The sequence below is a fragment of the Empidonax traillii genome, unplaced genomic scaffold, assembly GCF_003031625.1.
Source record: "Empidonax traillii isolate 1590-97213 ecotype Southwest subspecies unplaced genomic scaffold, ASM303162v1 scaffold968:size590757, whole genome shotgun sequence".
In the NCBI taxonomy this organism is placed as follows: Eukaryota; Metazoa; Chordata; class Aves; order Passeriformes; family Tyrannidae; genus Empidonax; species Empidonax traillii.
In genome coordinates, this window is record NW_020956161.1 from 268,861 (window position 1) to 290,404 (window position 21,544).

A 21,544-nucleotide genomic window follows, 5' to 3' on the forward strand; every position below is an offset into this window, starting at 1 on the left:
AGAAAATTATGTTTCATTTTTCCAGGAATAAAAGCCACTTTGAAATGACAGATATCTCTTTTTTTCTGGTCAAATACCACACATAAGTTTAGACCAAAAAGACTTCTACAGTTCACAATGCAGTTATATAATACATTTTTTGTAGGACTATATTCTCCCAGTTCTGACCCCAGTCCATGAAAAATATCAACACTGAATATGCTTGAAAGAACTGCAATTTATAGAGTTGCTGTTAGACAATTCTAGTGCATTGTTCTGGTACTGAAGGTTCAAGGGAGTTGTCTTCCCTTATCTTCCAAGAAAAAAAAAATCAAAGCACTTTATAAAGAAAACCACAACTTAAAGCTATGATAAAGCCCATCACATATACAACATTCTGTAAAATTCAAGCTGAGGTAGCCATACATGATTTTAATTTTAACAATAGCAAGGAATTTCTCATCTCTCATCAGGGACTCTCATCACAGCATGACAAAAATCCACATTGTATGAACTATGCAGCCTAGAAACACCTGATCACAGTTATCCTTTTAGTTCAACTGCTTTGATGAGCAATTCCCAAAGGCAATGTTTAAAATTTGTGGAGAAAATACATCTTTGGCATTAAACTCAAAGATTTGCAGTGTTGGGAATACATTACACAGAAGGAGAAACTCAAGAAGAAATCCACAATTCCTTCAACCTGTTTAAAGCTTATCTTGCTTTGCTTGGTGTTGCAAAATTCTGTATGTATGAAAATATGCAAAGCTGAACCAGTATTTGGTTACACATAATGTTTAAAAAATAGAAACTGGGCCTCAGTTCTCAGACGGATCAAATCCACAGAGGCACTATTTCAACCTCAAATTCAACTCTGTACAAAATCTCAGCTGATGGGCATTGAGTCATGCGAAAGGCAATGTACAACAGCAAAATCTGAAGGGCAATATTCCCAGTTCAAACATCTCTCAGTTGCACAGGATACTAACGAATATCAGTATTCCCCTTCTCTTACATAGCTCCCCACAGCAACATCAGTGGGAGATCTTCATACATTAGGAGAGCAGAAGAGCAACACACAGAACCGGTGGCTCAGAAGTTATGGTGATTAGAATGGTAGAAACAGCCAGATCAGGTCAACGGGACATGAGATGAGCACGCCCTCACTATTGCCCCAAGTACCAGTATTAAAGCAACCACACTAATAACAGTGAATGCACTCTGAAGTATGTGCAAATTCACTACCTCTGTAAAACACTGCATATGCAACAGTACAAATAACAGTACAATTAAGTTTTTAATGAAAGCCTTCTTTTTGGGAACACAGGTTTTCTTTTGCAGAGAAGAACATTACATAAATATCAGATCCACCTTTTCACCAGACAAACATTTCTTGTATTAAGAGCTATGTAACAAAAAAATCTGGTAGATTGATAAAAAAAATATTCCAAAGGGAGAAAAAGTTACTACATTTTTGTGAACCTCAAGAACAAATGAAGGAAACACAGATCATTAACTCAGAAATGACAACTGGCAGAGAAGTTTGTCAGGGTGGGGGGAATTGGTGGCATTGATTTTGATTTTCCAAGTGTTCTGGTAATCCTAATAAGAAGGCCAGTACTCACGTAACTTGCCTATCAGTCATTAATTATCACTGACCACTGACACAGAAATTCAAAAACAATTAAAAGTGAGAGAAGGAAAATGTATCACAAAGGCATAAACAATCCAGAATAAACACTGTTTGCACACAAATTTTAGATAGGGATTGCACTGCCACCAGAATAGCATTGTTCTCTCTGCAAAGAATACTAAATAAGGCATAATTACAATATTTAGTGTTGCATAAACAAAATCTCAAAAAGCACACTCCTCATTTGAATAGGGAACCCTTCAAGTCAACCAGTGATGGGAGCTTACACTGAGGAAAAGGCAAATCCTCCTCCTTATAGATGTCATGTCATTCCACCTAATCCTATGCTCTTCAATGGATTTCAACAGAAGCCATTCAGTGGGTTTTGAAGAAGTCCCCTATTACCTTTCACTAACTGAGACTATTTGGGCTTCTTTAAACAAACAATAAATCTGTAGGGGTCTTTCAAAATTAACCTAAAAATTCAACAACAACAGGATTAGTTAGCTGTCCCCTTCTCTTGTATTAGCGTCACTTATAATCTTACCGATGCTTAAGTAAGAGATTAAAGTGTGTTTATTAATATTCTTTATCCTTAACAATTTTTTCTACTTCTCCTTTTGCCTACCCAGTGATAGTGCAGATAGAATCAATTCTTCAGTTCCTTACTAAGGCAAATGTTCCTTAACCTCTATAACAACTATATTTCTTATAGGATTAAGACTGGGGAGAAAGATTGGTTTTTTTTCCTCCTTACTAAACCAAATTCTATGTTTCTAACCATGTTGTAGATTTCAGTCATCAAAACAACACAGAATTCAAGCCAGTAGTAATGAAATTTTAATGGAATACCATTTACTGAAATAGATCTAAGACTATATTTTTCTACCCAATATTATCTGTTTGTTTTATTTATAGAAATTTACATGTTAATAGATATATTGTAGCTACAATTGGATTTTTTTAAACAAAGAAATTACTGTGCAAATTCCAGCAATCAGTGTAGCAAGCAGCAAGTAGGCAATATTGTTCTACTTTCCATGATCATTTCACTAGACCAACAAAAGTCCAAAACCAGCATTTAACTTCTCAAAAATTAAAGCCCACGTTTAATGAAGAATCTAAACTACTCAGCAGATGTCCAGACCAGACATTATAGGGAAGCATGAGAACAGAAGGATGACGAGAAACTAAAGGTGTTATAATCCTTCAAGGATTTGAAAAAAAAAGAAAAAAGATACAAGAAGGAGATAAACCACAGAAAGCTGAAATGACTTTAAAAGTCCCCTAAGTTGTGAACAGGTATAATGTATCATGTCTTTAAAAGCTGGGGAGACATACAATCTAAAGGTCTTTCCATACCATTTTTCAGTACTCATCAGAGCAACACAGTACAGTCTTGTACAACTTGAAAATAAAGGCATATTCTTCAGCTGTGAAGAGACAAAATAAATCACACAGTGGTGGGGACTATTGCCCAAGCAGAAACATAATGGCACAGAAAGTGACCACAGAGAACTGAGAGGTAAAAAATAGGGAGATATCTGTCTCTTTGAACAAAGTGAACCACCAGGACAAAAAAAAGGCAGGTTCATTGAATACTAATGGAACTACAATTTGCAATAGCCTAATGGTCTCTGCTAAACCTACTGAAAAAACAGTGAGGAGACTGAAAAGTCTACAAAATCACCTGCCCTCTCAATCACCAATGATGGCAGACCCTTCCCGCTTCCACAGCTGAACCAGAGAGAAACTGAGTGATTCTTCCAGTCCAGTGGAGGAAATCAGAGGATCAGTTCCAGACAGAAAACCTTAAAAGATGAACGTCTGAGTATACAAAATGTATCAGTCCCAAAACAGCTAAAGCTGACTTTGTTCACCCTGTCTGCAATGGTGAAAGTTTCTGAAAAAGTGGCGTAAGTTGAAGATAAATTGGTGGTTGAGCAAAAGGCTTAGTATGAAAAGCATGAGCCCCATCCTGCAATAGCACTGGCAGACACTTTCAGATTTAGTAGTTGCACATGACCACAATTTATGTATTTCTGTAGTATTTCTAGAAGTGTTTAATTATGAAAGTAAAATAATATTATACAATTATTCTGGATGCTTTTTTGAATAGAAGGAACAGGATCTCAGATATGGATTGAATATCATTGTCATAAGAAAACCGGGGTCACCAAAATTTTGTTGAAGGAGTAAAAAATGCAGAATTGTGTTCCCTCTGTAAGGGAAAACCTTGCTCCCTGAAGCAAATATTCTGTTATAGAGAAGATAAACTACAACTTTAAATTCTCTAAACAAAAATTTTTCTTGTAAAAAGGAAAAATCATGGTCTACTTAAGAGAAATAAGATCAGAGAAATCCAGCTGCAATTGTAAGAGAAAAAAGGCAGTTAAAAAAGGTGTATCCCTCCCTTGAACTCTGCTCCTTCCTTCCAAAACAGCAAAACTTTTGGACAAGGCAACTCATCTTTCACGGCAGTATCAGAGCTGAAAGATGAAATAAAAATTTCTACAACTAAAACATTTTTTAATATTTCTCAAAGTCTATTTGAGCAAAAGTACATTGAAACAAAGCCTGATGACCAGTACATTAAACTATGCAGTCAAAAGAAGCTGTAGCTTCTCATTACCTCCAGAGTGAAGCAGAGCCATGTTATCACTGCAGTGCCAGTACAGGAAAGGTGTAGCTTATCAATAGTGAGATGTTATCTAGATTAAATAATTTCTTAGATAAAGTTGCTAGTTCTCACTACTATTAATAGTTTTGATGGTAAAATATGACTTCTCCTCTCATATGACTTTACCCCCCTCTTTCATACACCAGAAGGAAGAGGATTCAATGGAAGAACTGGGTGTTCCATCTTTGTATAAGGAAGCTCCCTGGGCAGCATCCCAGTCTCAGGAGTTACTAGAATCTGGCCTGCATGGCTACAGAAACACACACATATTGATATGTAAGTAAGGCTCAGTTGTGTTTGTTTATACCAAGTGACTACATTCATCTGGAATCACTCTGCATTTCTATGGCCTTTTAATTTTTACAGTTGTGTAGACAACAAAGATTCAACACTTCACCAGAATGTGTAATTAGAAATTATTATTTTGATGAAACATTATACTGTATTCTGTTGAATGTAATTACTTATAAAGGTTTGATTTTTAAAAGAAACAAATTCTAATATTTCCTGTCTGGATTCCACAATCCTGCCTGTTTGCCTTACCATTCCTTTGTTCCTATCTTTACCAGGTGCAGGATTTCCTCGGATCTAGAGATATTTTTCCCTCTTCACCTTTCTATACTGAAATAATTCTAATGTATAAATGCATCACAAATCCAAAACTCTTTTTATATAGCAAACAACATGTTATCCACATCTCTGCTTTTTATACTTTCCACCTTTTATAACCACTTATTTTATTCCAAAGTCTTCTACTATGAATTCTGAAAATGCAGTTCCTCCCTTCCCAATGGTTCTACAATAGAAATTCTCATGTCAAGTGCCTGTGCCTTCCTCCCACTCAGGCAGATGCACTTCTCAACAACTTTAAATGTTACCAGGACTTTTTTTTTTTCTCTGTCTGTCCCACAAACAGTGATTATCTGCCACTGGGTCTGCAAGGGTATTAGTCATGAAAGACAGAGCCTTTTTAAAGTGCTGCGTTATCTGTCAAATCTTAAATACGGGATATCTCTGCTCAGACAGGATTTTCCAGTTCTATTTAACAGGGACTCCAACATCCACTCTAAAGATTTTAGGCTAGAATCAAAGCCCAGGTGTCACAAAAAGAAAATAACACACCTTTTTAAAAGCACATTGCAAAAATAAAAAGAAAATAAAGTATAAGGAATATTAAGTTAATATTAAGACAAAACCCTGAGGTAACTGTATTTGTGAAGCTCAACTGCTTCACAAGCAGTTGTAAGCTAAGAGCAATCAAAGGATGTTGGGAAAAAATATTTTGCCTTTAAAACTATCTGAAAAATAACAAGTGTTATTAGAGATTTTATCAAGTCATCATAGTTCTTATCTGTCAGTAACTGACTTTGAGATAATTGCCAGGAAATACCCAATGGACCTCTGCAAGAAGGCCAACTTGCCAGCAAGAAGCACTGAATTGTTTTTTTAACTTACAAATTTGATGGAATTGTTGACCTTCTGGATTAAATTCAAAATGAAGTGATTATGGAGAATAATTTTTTAAAAGGAGAAAAGGAGAAGATTACCATTCCTTTTTCATTAATTATCACTGTTAAAAACAAGAGCTTTCATAAAAGTCAGAGGGAGGAGAAATAATAAATATTAAGGTAACTGGACATATTGAAATTAATATAATCCTGCAAGCCCTCTTTGTTAAATATATCGTGCTTCATTGCCATTTAGAAGTCAAGGGTTGAAGGATTAAAGCTAGACAGAGAATAGGATTGAAAATCATGTGTGCTGATTTCTACCTATGATTAAACTATATTTTAAAGGAATTTCAACCTTTTGTTCTTTACTGGCATCAAGACCTTGAGTGTGATCTTTGAAAAAGGTGGTGGTGTGAATTCTTTTCCATGTTAAAAGGTAGGACCATTCCTTTCAATGGTCCTTGTAGGAATATTTAAGGCCACCTCTATGCACAATGCTTGCATTTTAGCGGCAAAAATCAACCTTGTGCAGTCAATAAGAATTTTGCTACTTGCTTCAGTGGTGAGTGGAATCCAATTTATAGCTTGTTAAAGATGTGAATTGTTAAAACTTTGGCCCTGTTTCTCTTGATGAGTTTACAAAATCTCTCTCCCTCCCTTTTTAAATTTCATTACACATTGCAGATGAAAACTACTTAAGCTTAGCCAGTTAACTTGGCAGCAAAATGAAAAGGAGATGCTATCAGAAACTGGATGTGAGGAGCTTCAGCAGCTCCAGCAGGAACTCAAGATACCATTGCCATTCTGTAGTGGTCATGTAGCCTTGGACCACCTTTCAAACTGTACTATCATGTTAGCTCCAACTTGCTGGCTCTGTTTTGGGGTACATCACTGGTGAATGTGTTTATTTTATTCTGAAATTAAACTAAAATTTAAAAAACTTTTATAAAATATTAGTCAACCTTTATTGCTGTTTTAAAATGTATTATTCACTATATCTTACATGACTAATGAACATGCTGCATTCATTACAGTGGACATTTGTTATACAGGGTATAATAAAGACTTAGAGTCGAAAGGGCCATTAACCAAAAAATAGTTACTACCTCTATGACCTTTTTCAGCTGAGAATCTCAGTGCATTTTACAAGCAAATAAGTTTCGCAGACATATGAAAGGTGTGTTTACATGACCCTCTTTCACGAAACTGAAACTGGAAGTGATTTGTTTTCATAACATCATGAACTAATTAAAATGAAAGCCTGTGATTTGCCTCATCAAAGACCACGGGACAAGGTAGTAGCTTCCTCAGCCCGCATTTAGCTACCTTTACAATATTTAGGTTGCTGAAAGAGTTACTGCGAGCTGCCAATACCTCCAGAGGAAGGGATCCTTGCAGGCTGTGAGCTGTAACAGCAAGGAGCTGTGGGATGCCTCTGGATCCTGGGCATCTCCACTTTAAATGCAGTCTGGGTGAGCAGTAAGAGCAGTGAGTGAAAGAGAGACAAATCCTAGCTGAATTATTGGGTAAAACAGATTTTTTTTTCCTATGATTTTATTCATTCTTGTCTTTGCAATTACTGACTCTATTTAAGACTGGGGTTAATACTCTACAGGGATTTGTACGGCTGAGACTGTGAGAAACTGTAATGGTTCTGAAAGCAAAGTAATACTTATTAGTCCATTACAGGTTAAAGGACTTACCTCTTACACTGATAGGTGTGATCCAAGGAATCACTGTATCCTAGAGTTCCCCCAGGGAGACACCAGGAAGTTGCCCAAGGCATAGACAGCCAAGGTTTGTTCATGTGGGCAGCTATTTTGTCTAAAAACTTATCTAAAACTTCTAAAACTTCCTCTTCTAAAATGTGTCACTGAACCAGGTTGTCCAGAGAAGTGTCTTCTTCCCAGGAAGAAACTCTAATGAGGTGACCCCTTTCTTTTATTATTAATATTGTGAGTTTGGCATGGAAGGTTTTTTTGGTCAATTACTGCCCAGATGGTGTTGCCAGCATGAAATGCCCTTCCAAAGGTCTTAACAGTTCAAAATATTTTGTTACAGTTTAATTGACCCAAAATTGAAAGTGGAAGATGAGAAAAGCATGTTCAGTATGCCAGAAAAAAAGATAGAAAAAAATTTATTGTGATCAATGTTATTACAAGTAAAGCCAGCTCCATTACAGAACTTATTAAATACTACTTAAAATGGTGTTAATAATCTGCAAAAGAGAGTTCTAAGTAAAAACTCTGTGGCTCAAAGGTGCAATATTCTTATCATCTGGAAACACCTGGATTTAAGTCAAAACAGCAAATGAATTTGGTAGTCTGTCAATCCACTTCCTAATTCCTAGTCATTTGTTCCTATCACAAAGCCACCAGGCAGAAGTGTGTGATGGGCAGTCCTTACTCAGAAGTGACTCAGGCCTGGAACAGGAAGGGGTTTGATGTCTGAATTGAAAAGAGCTTGCAGAGCAGTATCAAAGTTTGCAGCAAAATTACTCATGTGTGCCTGGCACTCTCAGCTGAACTCTGTAAGCTTTGCTTATTTGCCCTTGGGAAAAACCCCAGAACAACAGTTCTTGGCATAGGAACTCAAACCATCCCAGAAGAGATGGTTTAAAATGTCGAGGGACGGTGTCATGCTCTATGCTGCTCTCTGGAGCTTTTCTCTCCACTTTTTCTCTCTGGATTGATGAATCTGAAATTATATTCTGCACCCCACCTGGCAGAACCTAGTCAAAAATAAAATTTTTTCTCACCTGCAGGATAGTATCTTTTCAGGCAGTAATGCAGAAACTTTTGATTTAAAATAAAACAAATATTCCCCCCCCCCATTTTTTGGAGAAACATATATGAGGACTGGTCCTCAGTAGAGGATGCAGAGGATGACAGTCTGGCTCTTAGGTGGATGTAATACTTCAGAGCCTTGAATAATTTGCTAAAATCTGGAACAGATAAAAATTCCAGATGCAAGCTTGGGATTAACCTTCCCTCTTTTCTGTCTTCTGTGATTTCCCTCTTGACTGTGAAGGCTTTTTGGCTTGGCGTTTTGTACTTGATATCCTACCACCAAATAAATTCCCAACACAAGGATCTGGATTCCCTCTGGGTCTCCAAATATCAGGTGTTGCAGCAAGCAACAGGTGCCCATATCAGCTGTGCCCATGGTTAGGTGCCCATATCAGCTGTGATGGGGAATTGTTTCCTTGTCCCTTCACAGAGAGTCAAATTCCTTGGCCACCTCCTGCCCGTTGTGATTGTGCACTATGCTTCCCCTCCCATTTCAAATCACTTAATACATCTATATTGAGACAGAATGATTCTGTATTTTTCAAGGAAAATATTAACTAAAGTTTAGAGTCCAGCCTCCAAATGGATTCAGTGAAGAAGAGTTAAACCCACTTAAAGTATTCCTGAAATTTCATGTGAGATGGACAGGTGGATAGGCAGAAAGGTTTCTTTCAGTGTGGTCAGCACTGTTTTTTATTAACTGACGCCAAGAGGAATAATGAAAGATAACATAGACCAACTAAATTTTTATGAATTGCATAGCTGCCATGGGCTGGAAACTGTGTTGGAGACAGACTCTTCTGTGGTCCTTATTTATTTCTGGCTTAGTCGTGTTATAAATTAGCATTAAGTTAAAATTCTCCAAGATAGCTTTCTTGAAAAAATGCACATACCAACTGCTAATAAAATAAGTAATGACCTCCTTGTATATAGGCATGTCTCACTCTCTATAAAAGTATTATTTCATATGGTGACCTATTTAATAACCAACAACATTCCAGTATTTGAAGAAAAGAATTAAGCTATGTGGGTACTAAGTCTAAAAAAGAGACTCTCCTCAACATATTTCGAACAGCAAATAAAATTCCCTGGAAACAAGGTTTAAAATAGTAATGCTGGTAAACCCTTAACTGTAGTGGAACAAATGGTATTTAACTATTTAACACACAATGTAACTAGCACATAGCATTAGATATCAGTCATGACTTGTATAATTATAGGAGTCGTTGTTTTCATCAAGAATTAAAAACTATTTTTCTGAAGATGATATTTCTTTCTACTTTGGTTTCCTGGGGAAATGAACTTTATGGGTTTGTACTGTTTGACTGTTCACCATTCTCCTCTGCAGTTTTTAACTAAATTTAGCTGAGATACAGGTATCTCAAAGATAAATATATTGCAAGATAAATATAATTTCAACAGATACCCTAAGCTCAGCAGCTACTTTCTAGCTTGCACAGGCTAATCTGGTTTGCAGAGATAGAAAAGAAGAAAAAGCTTTTTACAAGTCACTGAGAGAAAAAATTGTTGGAAGCAATGAGCAGAATACCATGTTGAGAGACACAGTGCTCAGGGTCACATGGCACCAGATGAAACCCAAACACTAGCCTTCTCTCCCAGTTCATATTGGGATCCTTCCTTCAACAGAGAGAGGGACTTGATCTGGAGTTGTAACATGTCTTGCTAGTGCTTTTTTTCACACAGCGGAGGGCACTTCCTCTTCCTTCCACCTCCTCTTCTGGCCATGTATAGCAGTGCTCTGCCCAAGTTTCACATGTAAATCTCTGATATGGATACATCCCAGTAAGCGAAAAAGTCCCACAGCCCCTTGTACCCTGGACTGCTGAAAGATTTGTTTTCAAACTCAAGTTCTCTACAATCAAATAAGAACCTATTCACAGAAAAGTGTTTATCTTCTGCAAGTTGGACAGGCATCGGAAAACACAAATTGTATCCATATAAGATAAAAGTTCACAACTTGGTTTCCAGTGAAAATATGTGTCAGGGAATCAATAAGTAATGCTTTGCCCATAAAACAAGCATGCCTATGGCCAAATGCATCTATAAAACAAAACTATAAAAGGTTGATATGTCTTACTACAGCATAGTGAAGAATCTGAAGAATTCTAAAGAAGAGAACTGAAGGCAGTGAATGCATCAGAGGTTATTGCCTATGAGTACAGGAAGGGGGAAAAGCATAACCTGACAAAATGTGAGGGTGGGGTTCAGTTCCAGATGAAAACACCTAAATGCAGCAGTCTGTCTACATACAGGTGTTTACATGTGAATCAGGTGTCTGTGTCCTCTAATTGTCAAAGCAGAGCTGACATTCACAGTCAATGAAACACAGAGGCAACTCGGTTCACCCTACATAAACATCTATATTTTGCAGTCAAGTTGGTGGGTGTGGAGGAGATGGAAAGACAGATGACAGATGAACACTAGGTGAAATCAAAGTTTTATTTATAGTCATAGGCCTACTTGTATTTGAAAACTAAGAGATTGGGGAAAGGAAGCTGACAAAAAAATAGGGAGGGTTAAGAGGGATGGAGACTACTGCTTGGGATAGATTAGTAATGAAATTAGTAAAATCTGTTGTAAGGAAATAAGGGAAATTTGACATATCTGATCACAGGAATTTTCAACAGTTGTTTAATCTCCAAATTGGATATCAAAGAAAATGTTAATTTTTTTCCAGAATGAAAGTTCTCTTAAACGAATTAGAGAATTTGAAAAAATTAATCTCTAAATTTTTTAACAAAAAGTGAACTTTCTAAACCCTGTGATATTTCATGTCATTAGAGCTGAACTGCCTTTCAATATTAAACTACATTTCTTTCTACCTTATGGAACTTGTAATTCTTTTCCATATTCTCTCCCAAAGAACAGACTCCATTGGAAGACCACTCACATAATATACCCATAATCATGCAAATCCTGTGAGTCTGCTATGTTATATGACTTTACAGAAAATTTAGCAACCAGTGAATGTAGCTCACAGAAACAAAAGGGGCAGAACTGTAACTTCTGTAGTACTCTATACAGAAAAACTGTTTAACTAATTTTGAGGTGGAACAAAAATCATTTAAAAGAAGTATTTTAATTCAGGAAAAACAAATATTTAATTCATATTTTCAGCAGAAAAAACACAATTATTTCTATTAACATCAAGATTTTCTGCAGGAAATCAGAAACGTGTAAAAAATTGCATCTGGTTTTGAAGAATTGCCAGCTATTTCTGCTTATTATATTATGAAATTCAGATTGGCGCCATACAAACGTAAGAGTAAGATGCAGTTCTTGCTTCAAAGACCTGCCATCTGAGTAGATCTGACAAAGCAAAAGTCAAAGTAATTTGCTGAAACTCACATAAGTTTCATGAGAAAGACAGCAAAAAAGATCAGCCTTAAAACCTCCTGACCTACAAAAGGATTTAGAGCAGTGGGTGTCATTAAAGGAAAAGAGAAAGAGTCCACAGCATGGAAGTAAAGAAAGCTTGACTTGGTAGAGCTTGTCAATCTCTTGGCAAAGGCATGTGAAAATTTTTCAAGAGGAGGGATGTGCTGGAAAGTTGATTCAGATTTTGCAAAGGGAAATGAGCAAGCACTGGGATTTGCAGATACAGAAGCCAGAGATAATGAAGAAATTGTATTTGGCAAAGGAGTATTGAAGAGCTGAAAGTGTAAGAGATAAAATGCCTGTGGCAGAGGGGGCCCTCAAGATCACTAGCTCAGAGCGTCAGGACTCAGATATTGCATGTTGCGTGGACATTGCCTGGTGTGGAGGCTGCATGTTGGTGGCAGAATGAAGAAGGAGGATTTGGCAGGATTTGAATTGAAAGGAGAACACAGAAGTTAAGTTGTTCACAACGAAAACTTGATATGAGACTCTGGTAGGTGATACGGACGTCATATCTCAGAGAATTAATACAAATTTCTGATGTGACAAAATGAATGTCAATGAAAAGCACAAGTTACTAAGATAGCGATAAAGCAGCAAGGCATTGCTTCCTATCTAAACACTGATGTCTTTCTAAAATTTTATATGTCTGAGTAAAATGCGCCAGAATAAATCACAAAGTGTAACAGAAAAGCTGTTTGGCATAAAACAGTTACCAAACCATAGCTGAAATTAATTCTTGATGAGAGATTAAATCTAAGCAAAAATTCCAAATCCCCATGTCCTATAGGAAAGTCCCTTGTGTTGGACCTCCATGGCAAGGTACAGTCATTTTAAAGCATATCAGTGATTTTTAAGAACTTTTTCTTCTGAAGGTATTAGATTAAAAAAAAAAAAAAAGACAAGCGACAATTTCAAACAACAGAAGAACTTTAGAAAAGAGAGGATATTGCAAGAACAATTGCTGTAAGAATAGAAAATCTCTCCCTAAAGTCTTTTATGCATCACTCTAAGTACTTTGCATTAATGAGCTGAGCAGTCTTAAAAGAACAACATGACCCAGCATACTATAGTAATTCAATAATTCAGTAGTCAAATAACTACAAAATAATGCTGCTTCTTTAATGCACCAATCTTAATTTTAAATTGTTTCAGATAATTTGGTACTTCTTTTGGCATTTCAGTGCTTGTTGTGATCTCAGTATACATCAACTAACAGAAAAAGAGAAAAGAGAAGAAAAAAAACCAACACATACTCCAGGTAACTGTTATGCTACTCCATATATGTTGGTGGATTTTTTATCTGCCTTTCCCTCTAGTATTTCTTAAGGAGCAGGCTAAGATACAGCTTCATATAAGTAACATGAGAGATTTAGAAAGCAAAACTCCTGTGCCCTTGTTTTGTTTCAGTACCACAGTTCTATTATATTCACTGTAGAATTTACTATGGGAGCTAGTGTTGTCAGTGCTAGAATAAGCATCACAAAATCATTCAGACATGTAATTTCTGATGTCAGAAGAGAACGTCAGAACTGCTGCTGAAATAAAGAAGGGATTTTTCGAATATAGCAATCTTTGAAAAGAAAGCTATTTACAAAAAAAACCCCAGGAACCTTTTTTAACCAAAGCACTAACCCTGCAATTCATACAGTCAGCGACTCCTCAGTGACCTCCTTATCAGCCCTGAGTTTTCATTCTATTAATAGTATTTACATTAACCAAATGCATATATTTTGGAAAATTTGAAATAAATCAGATGCAGTACATAAAAAAACTATTAATACATTTAAAATATTTTAAAATGCTTTAATTAATGCACATAGCATGCATGCATGCATTTAATACTCTGTACCTCACAACAATAAAATAAGTAGCAGTCTTTAGAAATCATTACTTCTTAACTGACTTATCAAACAGACATGGAACTATAAAACAATGAAAATAAAAACCTTATCAGAAAAAGATCTATTGCAACACATTTTTATATTTACTTTATTAAATGATTTTAAATAGTGATAAACTTTACCAGACAAAAATTAGAAATTATATTTAATGCAAAAATAGTTTGATATCATTTGTATTATTTCATATCTCTAAATCTGTCAGCATAGTCGTGTCTCCTGCACAACAGCTACAGCTCCTTTAAGCATCCTCAACAGTACATACGCTTTTAAATTTTAAAGCATTAACAATGCAGTACCCCCCAAATCCAGCCTTGAACTCTGACAGACACTGATCTTTTTTCTCCCTCCCACACCCTGTTTTATCAGACACTATTTTTTTAAATTGGCTACTAAATAGCATAGCACTGTACCTTTAAATACAAATCAAACAATATTCATATTCCCACGGTGCTGCTAGTTTCCCTTATGCATTGAATCGCCTGTAGATTAAAAGCTCAGAATCTGAAAAGGGATTCTGTTCTGCAGACCAAAGTTCTCTGTAGGAGATGAGGGAGAGGGTCAGTCCCGGAGTCACACACACAACAGGCAGAAAACACACTTGTGATCCTCAGCTTTGGATAGCATCAGAAAGGGGAATAAAAAGCAGAAACACATGGCACACTGAGAACTGGTATCACTTATGGCTTCTAACCAAAGCAGCAATTAAACACCTTTCATCATTCCCCCAAATGCCTGATTTTTGTAAGAACTGAAAGAGAGAGACACACACAAAGGCAAATCCCCTCTGAGCAGCAAGGAAAACTTAATCACCTACCATTTTCTTTGCACTCTTCTGGAGGTTTAGCCTTTTTCGCAAGTCGTGGATCCAGCCATGATGTTGTCTTTGTGTTATGGCTGAAAAGAAAAGAGATCACTCTGAGCAGACACATACTGAAAGGAATCAAGTTTATTCCTTAAGAAAAAAGGGTTAGTCCAACAAAATTGCAATCGATACACTTAATTTGCTTACTGGTTCTAAGTAGCCCTGAAGGAGGTGTAAGAGTAATTGTGCAAGGCAGCTGTAAATTTGGCAACCTCAGCTCCCTGTCCTCAAAGCAGCTATTTTTATTAAAATCAACTAGAATGTTGCCAAGTTAACCTCATTGAAAATGCAGAACTCATCCAGAGCAAAAGGAATTTATTACAAATACAGTGTTCTCCCGTTGAACGAGTGCAGGCGACAGGATTCTGTACCATTCTCACAGTTTTTGGACAGAATTATTTTCATCTTAAATCTGTCCTTTTCATAAATACAGGTTTGTTATTTCTCACCAGCAGCACTGACAAGGCATAGCAAAAGTGATGCAAATTACAGCATGCTCCTGCAAAGTCTACATTTCCGGACAGGGTGATTAATGATACTTTGTTTAACAAACCTTTATCTCTCCATATATAATCCTTCTATAGAGATAAAATAGATATGCACAAGCTGAATGAATCATGTGGCTTCTTTCTATACTCAGAATAGATCTTTGAGAAATCAGCCATCAAATAGCGTTCAACTGGCACAAATTGTTTTCTGGGAAATTATTTTGCCAAATGAATTGATACTTAGTGCAGCTAATGAGACCCTTTCAATTTATACCTTGCCCATAAGCAATCAAATTTGGAGCCAAATATTTTAAATATATTAAGAAAGGAAGACTATAAAACACAAAGGGATGTGATCATTATTCCTTGATTTTTTTAAGATGCCTTTCCTACAATACCATCATTCAGAGACACTTCTAATCCATGTTTTATTTATCTTATGCATCCTAGGAGGAAGCTTGTTCCATACAGTACTGAATTATTTAGTTTATTATTAATTTGCTGTGTCATTTTAAAGTGTGCTTATGACTTCTCTTATAAACATTAGTATAAGGTGTACAAAAATGGGACCTGGCAAAAAATGGATTAGGATGCAATTGGGAGTTGGTGAGTTACTGATACAGTCCGTGTGATCCAAATACCACTGGTTCCTCTAGGAAAAATTAAGTGCCTAGAACCAGTTCCTTCTCCCACCTTGCCTTCCATGGCAGATGATTTTTTCTCTGCCTCGATTTCTCTCTCTCTCTCTCTCAAAATAGAGTGATAGTGCCTGCTTCTCGATATTGTCACCATGTTAAAGCTTCCTCCACATTTTGGATGGAAAACAGGTAGATGAGAGTTATGTGTGGATAAAGTGCCAACTAAAATGAAAATTGAGACATTTAAATTCTTTTTTAAAGTATTATCTAGTCCAGAACACCAATAATGACAGGCGAGGAGGATAAACAAACCCTTTGCTTACTTTGAGAGCAGAGCCATATTTGCGGAGTATGAAGAATGATAAGCCAAAGGTAAGGTGAATTTGAAATGGTGCCAGCAGCCCGTGCCTGATTGGAAGTGTAACTAAGACACTTTTTCTGAAGCTCTGGCTGCCTGTGGTCTCCTGTAGGGTGCATTTTTATGCTGCAGTCACAGCCTAACTGCAGCTTGTGCAGACATACTCGAGCTAGCTTTAAATTAACTAGGGGAGATGCTGGCAACATGCTGTCAGTGCAGCAGTGTGGAGCTCAGCGTGGGCTCATCACCCTGGCATCTGAGCTACTTGGGTGCATCCAGCAGCACATGCTGAGCTCCATACTACTACAGGTACCCTGTTAGCAGTGACAGAGCTAAGAGTAAGTTTGGACATACCCGTGGAAGTTGCAGTTGCACCTCTAGAGTGTGGGCATGTCTGTACAACAGGCACTCTCTCCCAGCTATTAATTCTGATTTATTTTAGGGCCCCCCACTGATTGCAGGGACTAAATCAGAATCACAGATATTTCCTATGGCTTTAAAAGAGTAATATATACAACTACTGTTAGCAATGTTTGCTGTGGTGTAGAGCAAATCTCAAAGAATTTTACAAAGGAAATAATCCACTCTGTTTTAAAGGTAAGAAAATGGAGTCACGGAGTCATGAAATTACTGTCCACAGCCACCAAACAAGCCAGTGGCAGCAGCAGTACTAGAAGTCAACTGTTGCTGGTCAACTGACCGATATTTTCCTTCTAAGTCCATCCATCAGAATAGACCAATTCACCAGCCCTGAGAACTCCTATGACACTTCAAGAATAGACCCGAGAAATGAGTTTTCAGTATCTGTAAAGATGGATGCCAAACTGAAAACAAGCCAAATTCAGTATCAATATTTAAAATTGTGAATTAGTTGAACTGCAACCTCCAAGGCTTTCCTTGAAACTGAGAACAGCAAGCAAACAGTTATGCATAAATGTGGCTTCCATAAACCCAGCAAGACTGACTCTTCCAGTTTTGTGCACTGTGGCCATACTAAAAAAACCCCATAACTGAAGTAAAAAATCAACAGCTCTTCCAAAAGAAGAGCAATCCTTCAGTTCACAGCAACATTTCAGAGAATGAAGATGATATTTCATTTACCTCAGCTCTTTCAGCACTGAATCTCCTCTTCTAGGTGCTGTCACTCAAACCCACTCATCTACTTAGTAAAAGCAAAACTCATCCACAAGAACTTTTATCTGTAACAAATAACTCAAGGAGCAAAGTACCTTTTGAAATTCATCCCGCTCCTCCTTACCCATATCCATGCCTTTTCCCTAGCCCTGCCTCTCCACTTCATCATGTGCACTAAACATAAATGCTGCCTCTTGCAATGGGACTTCATGTGCTTCTAGACAGGTGCTCCAGGGGGTAAGAAATCTTTTCCTGCTCTGGAGAGAGGACTTCAAAGAAGGTAAAATCAACCCCCACCTGTTTTTTTTCACACCTCTACAGTACCATCAGTCTCCAATTATGCTCTACATAGTGCAGTTTGCTTAGATTGTCTTGGCAACTGGGTATACAACATACAAACACTCCTAGGAGAAGGATGGGCATGACTACTTGGCTACAGTGCCATGCTCATGCTATGCAGTGCTGTTCAGAGTAACCTCCTCTTACCCTTCAAGCAAGGACTAGAATTGGGGTTAGACAACCATAGAAACAGAAGAGTGGCAGATTCTTCCCCACACAGGCGGGACACATTGGGAATGTGAGTAAGAAAAAAAGCACAGTGGTGCTGGCTTGCTGGATGTTCCAGGGCAGGCTGCAGAGACACCATCTCCCCTGTGTCCCAAGGCTTTGTCTATTCCCTCTTCAGCTCTGCAATGGACTAGAATCTGTAAAAGCTCAAGGGAGACAACATTTATCTCCTCACCAGTTTTTAATATAATTTAAAAGAAGCCTTGATAGGAAAGCTTTAACTATGGGAGAGAAGACAGAAGGAACAATAAATTGGCCAAATTAACACCAACAGCAAAAATAACATTAACAACTACCTGCTGCACAGGCTGTGCATATTTAATGCTTTTAAGCACTAAAAACCTTGTAGAGGCATAGCCTGCCTGCCTTTGCACTAGGTCTAATCATGTGTGTCCATTTGGGAAGTCTTATGGACAGACCAGAAGGAAAAGGGGCTGGGGATTTACAGATTAGTTATGAATGAATTGCAGATGAATAGCAGCAGCAGTTGTGGAGTAAATGCTCAAATAGGCATTTGGAGTAGTTGTCATTGACTGAATGAGAGTGAAGCGATGCAACAAAAGTGTCCTCTGAGAAATACAGCTGTAGCTCCACCAGCATTTTCCACTGGCCAGTGCTTCATTACTCAGCACTAACTATACCTTATCATTAAAGACATGTCTAGAAAGTCTATCATTACACAATTTCAATGATTTAGATTACTAGCTAGGACAACTGAGCTAAGAGGTTACTAGTGGCAAATCAACAATTCATGTCTTAGAATCTGTCTTAAAATCAAGAGCAAATTCCAAATTTTGGAAACTTTTAAAGCAGTTATCAAAGGATCTTTTTGGTGTTGCTTCAAGTAGGTGGAGCATGGGAACAGCACAACATTTTTAAATTCATCCTAATTTTTTACCTGCTGTACCCAAAATAGAAACCGTATGTAGGCCTGAAGTGTATTGCAATTTTTTTTTTTTTAAAGGTCACTCAGTAAGGCAGTGGAGCTTAATATTATACGTAAAAGTCAATAAAATAATTACTGCTGAGCTAACTTGAATCCTTTCTCTTTGCCAAGTACTTACACTTAGCAGAAATAATTTATCAGAATCAGAGTCCTCTGATATCAGTTGCAAACAATTTTAAACATATATGGAAAAAATACTCTTCAACTTGTTTAAATAAAATGAAATAAGCTCAGAATACCTCAGAAACCCTGACTCAACCTCTTGTTCTTCTCCAGATTTTCTTTGTAGCTCTGCTTTTAAGACTTCACAGAGACTCATTATGCCTCTGTTCCCTGTTAATAGCACTGGAGCTAGGTACCAGGATCAGAGCCTCTCTGGGAATCTCAATGGATATTCCCACATATCTTTAGGAAGCAAAAAACATTAGGAGTGTGGCTTTTTTATTTAACAACGTATTTTTATTGTAATTATTTTTAGACTATATTATTTTACTTAAGATTTGAATATAATGAATTTGTGTTAGCAATCTGTCAGTTTAAAGCACTTTGACAGATAAAGTTTCTTGTACTAACAGAGCCTTCAGACAATCTCTTGAAACATTTTTGAAGGAAATATAGAAAGTAGTTACTGACAGGAATAGCCCTAATGTTCTTTTGAAAGCACTGCAAACCTATTCTAAATTGTGAGTTGTGCAAGGTATGTAATTTGCACATTATTGTGAAAGGCATTTCAAAATGGGTGTTTACCAGTGTGCTGCTTCAGTGTCATTGGGGACAGAACATACAGGTTTGTTTGGGTTTTTATTGTGAATACATTACATTTAAGTTGGTACTCAATCTAACAACTTGAGCAAAGGGGAGTATATGAGACAGAACAATCATAATGCACTATAGACCCCCTGACTTCTAAAATACTAACTCCTTTTCATATGCTGAAGATTTGTAGATCTGCAGAGCTTTTCAAGTAGCATAGTAATGATCTTAAGTAATTTGTGTGTGGAGGGACAGGAAAATCGAGCATTAAACCAGCAATTTTGCAATCCATCCTTTGTGGGATGCTACCTATACTCTTAGCACACATGTAGGACAGATACAAAAGGAAGTTGTCCTCTGGCCATGGTTTGCATGGCAGCAGCTATGGCTGCCAGTTTGTGTTGCATTTCATGCTGCTGGTCTGTTAGATGTGCTCGGAGTACAGGGTCTTTAAGAGATTTGGGTTTAGGAGTGTCTATGCTGTGAATCTCAGACGGCCTTGGGCAGTAGATAAGCACTTATGTACTCAGCCCAAATACAGTGGTGGTGCCTCTAGGTATTTGCAGGAGCAGAAGACGCTTATACAAGATTTTTAGGGGAATATATAAATGCCTAAAGTCTCCTATGGTAATTTCTGCTGTTGAAGTAATTCTCTTTGACTCAGGCAATTAATTTCTGACCAAGAATGGCCTTCATCTCATGTGACTACAGAAATTACACAGCTAAATATGTAGGATTCCTCTCTATTCAAGGGAGAGACACCTATATAGAGTAATTTATCTTACCTATCTTCCAGTGGAACACACTAACCATATGCTCTTAGCAACATAACGTGTGCTATGGCACGTCCCAAATGGCCTCCAACTATCACTGCAGAAGGGTGCTGGCTTTGACGAGTTCTGTCATATCTGCCACGACCATGGAGATCCTTGGGCTATTAGTATGCCTCTACAGTGGTGCTTTGGCTCAGATCAGGAGGTCACTTTTAAAGTGAATCTCCCTCTCAGTTATCTTCATTTTCACACTGAGAATTCTCCAAGCTTGTAAGCTTTTCCCTTGAACTTAAAGCAGAAGACACACAACGGGAGCTTTGTTAATGCACTACATTCACAGGCATGCAGCCCATGGCACCTGACAAGACCTAGAAGCTGTGGATGCTGGGTTGTCAGTAGTAAGTGTTTCATACTGCAGTCTGCTGATATTGCTAATTTAGATACGGACATGGTTTAGATCAGAAGGAATTCAGACTGGTTTTAATTTAAATCTGGTCTCATGGACTGAGTTCAGGGGTCCAGGGGTTGCAGACAACCCAGTGCACTCCCAGAGATCAACTTTCTTTTCAGTTTCATCTGAAAGGAATTCAATGTGGGTACACTGAAACATGAACTGAATCAGTGTGTGAAGACAACCAGAAGATTTCCTTCAAAAGTGTGCTCTTAACACAAATTACACACTACTGCAGACATAGCTTTGGATATCTGAGGACACCTCTATTGGTAAGAGCAGCTACAATTTTGCAAATGAATTCTTCCCTTGTATTTGGACAGGCTGAATCAGCCTCTGGAGGTAATTATCTCTCTCCACTGACCACAGAAGGAGTCTTGGCAACTGGTTTATACTAGATACCTAATGCTATATGGCAAGGCAGGTGAGCTGAATCTTCTAGTTCAATAAATACAAAGGAGAAAAGTTATAACAACACTAAAAATATCAGAGGAAAAGTGCTGGAAGAGAAATTCTGCAGAGTAGAGTAGCAGAGACCTTTGGGGGAAAGACAAGAAAGTGAGGAAAGACAAGAGGAGTTGAGCTGGTAGTTTGACCTGGACGTCAGCATAGATAAAAACAGCAAGTGAGAGTAAGGGACAATACCCCACTAGCACAGACTGAAAATGTCTTTATAACATCAAAAGACAAGAGAAAAAAAAAGATTTCAGCATTCCACAAATTCTTTCCAGTTCTATCA

At 37.4% G+C, this 21,544-nt stretch overlaps 1 protein-coding gene across 1 annotated transcript in view; it reads right to left on the bottom strand.

The window, feature by feature from the left end:
- LOC114067798 (membrane-associated guanylate kinase, WW and PDZ domain-containing protein 2-like) overlaps positions 1 to 21,544 on the bottom strand; it is a gene marked incomplete at its 5' end in the record, with an annotated part of 514,387 nt that overhangs the window by 215,837 nt on the left and 277,006 nt on the right. The window contains one exon of the mRNA XM_027903479.1: positions 14,650 to 14,729. Within this exon, the coding sequence (XP_027759280.1) occupies positions 14,650 to 14,729 (80 nt within the window). The remainder of the gene's footprint in view (positions 1 to 14,649; positions 14,730 to 21,544) is intronic.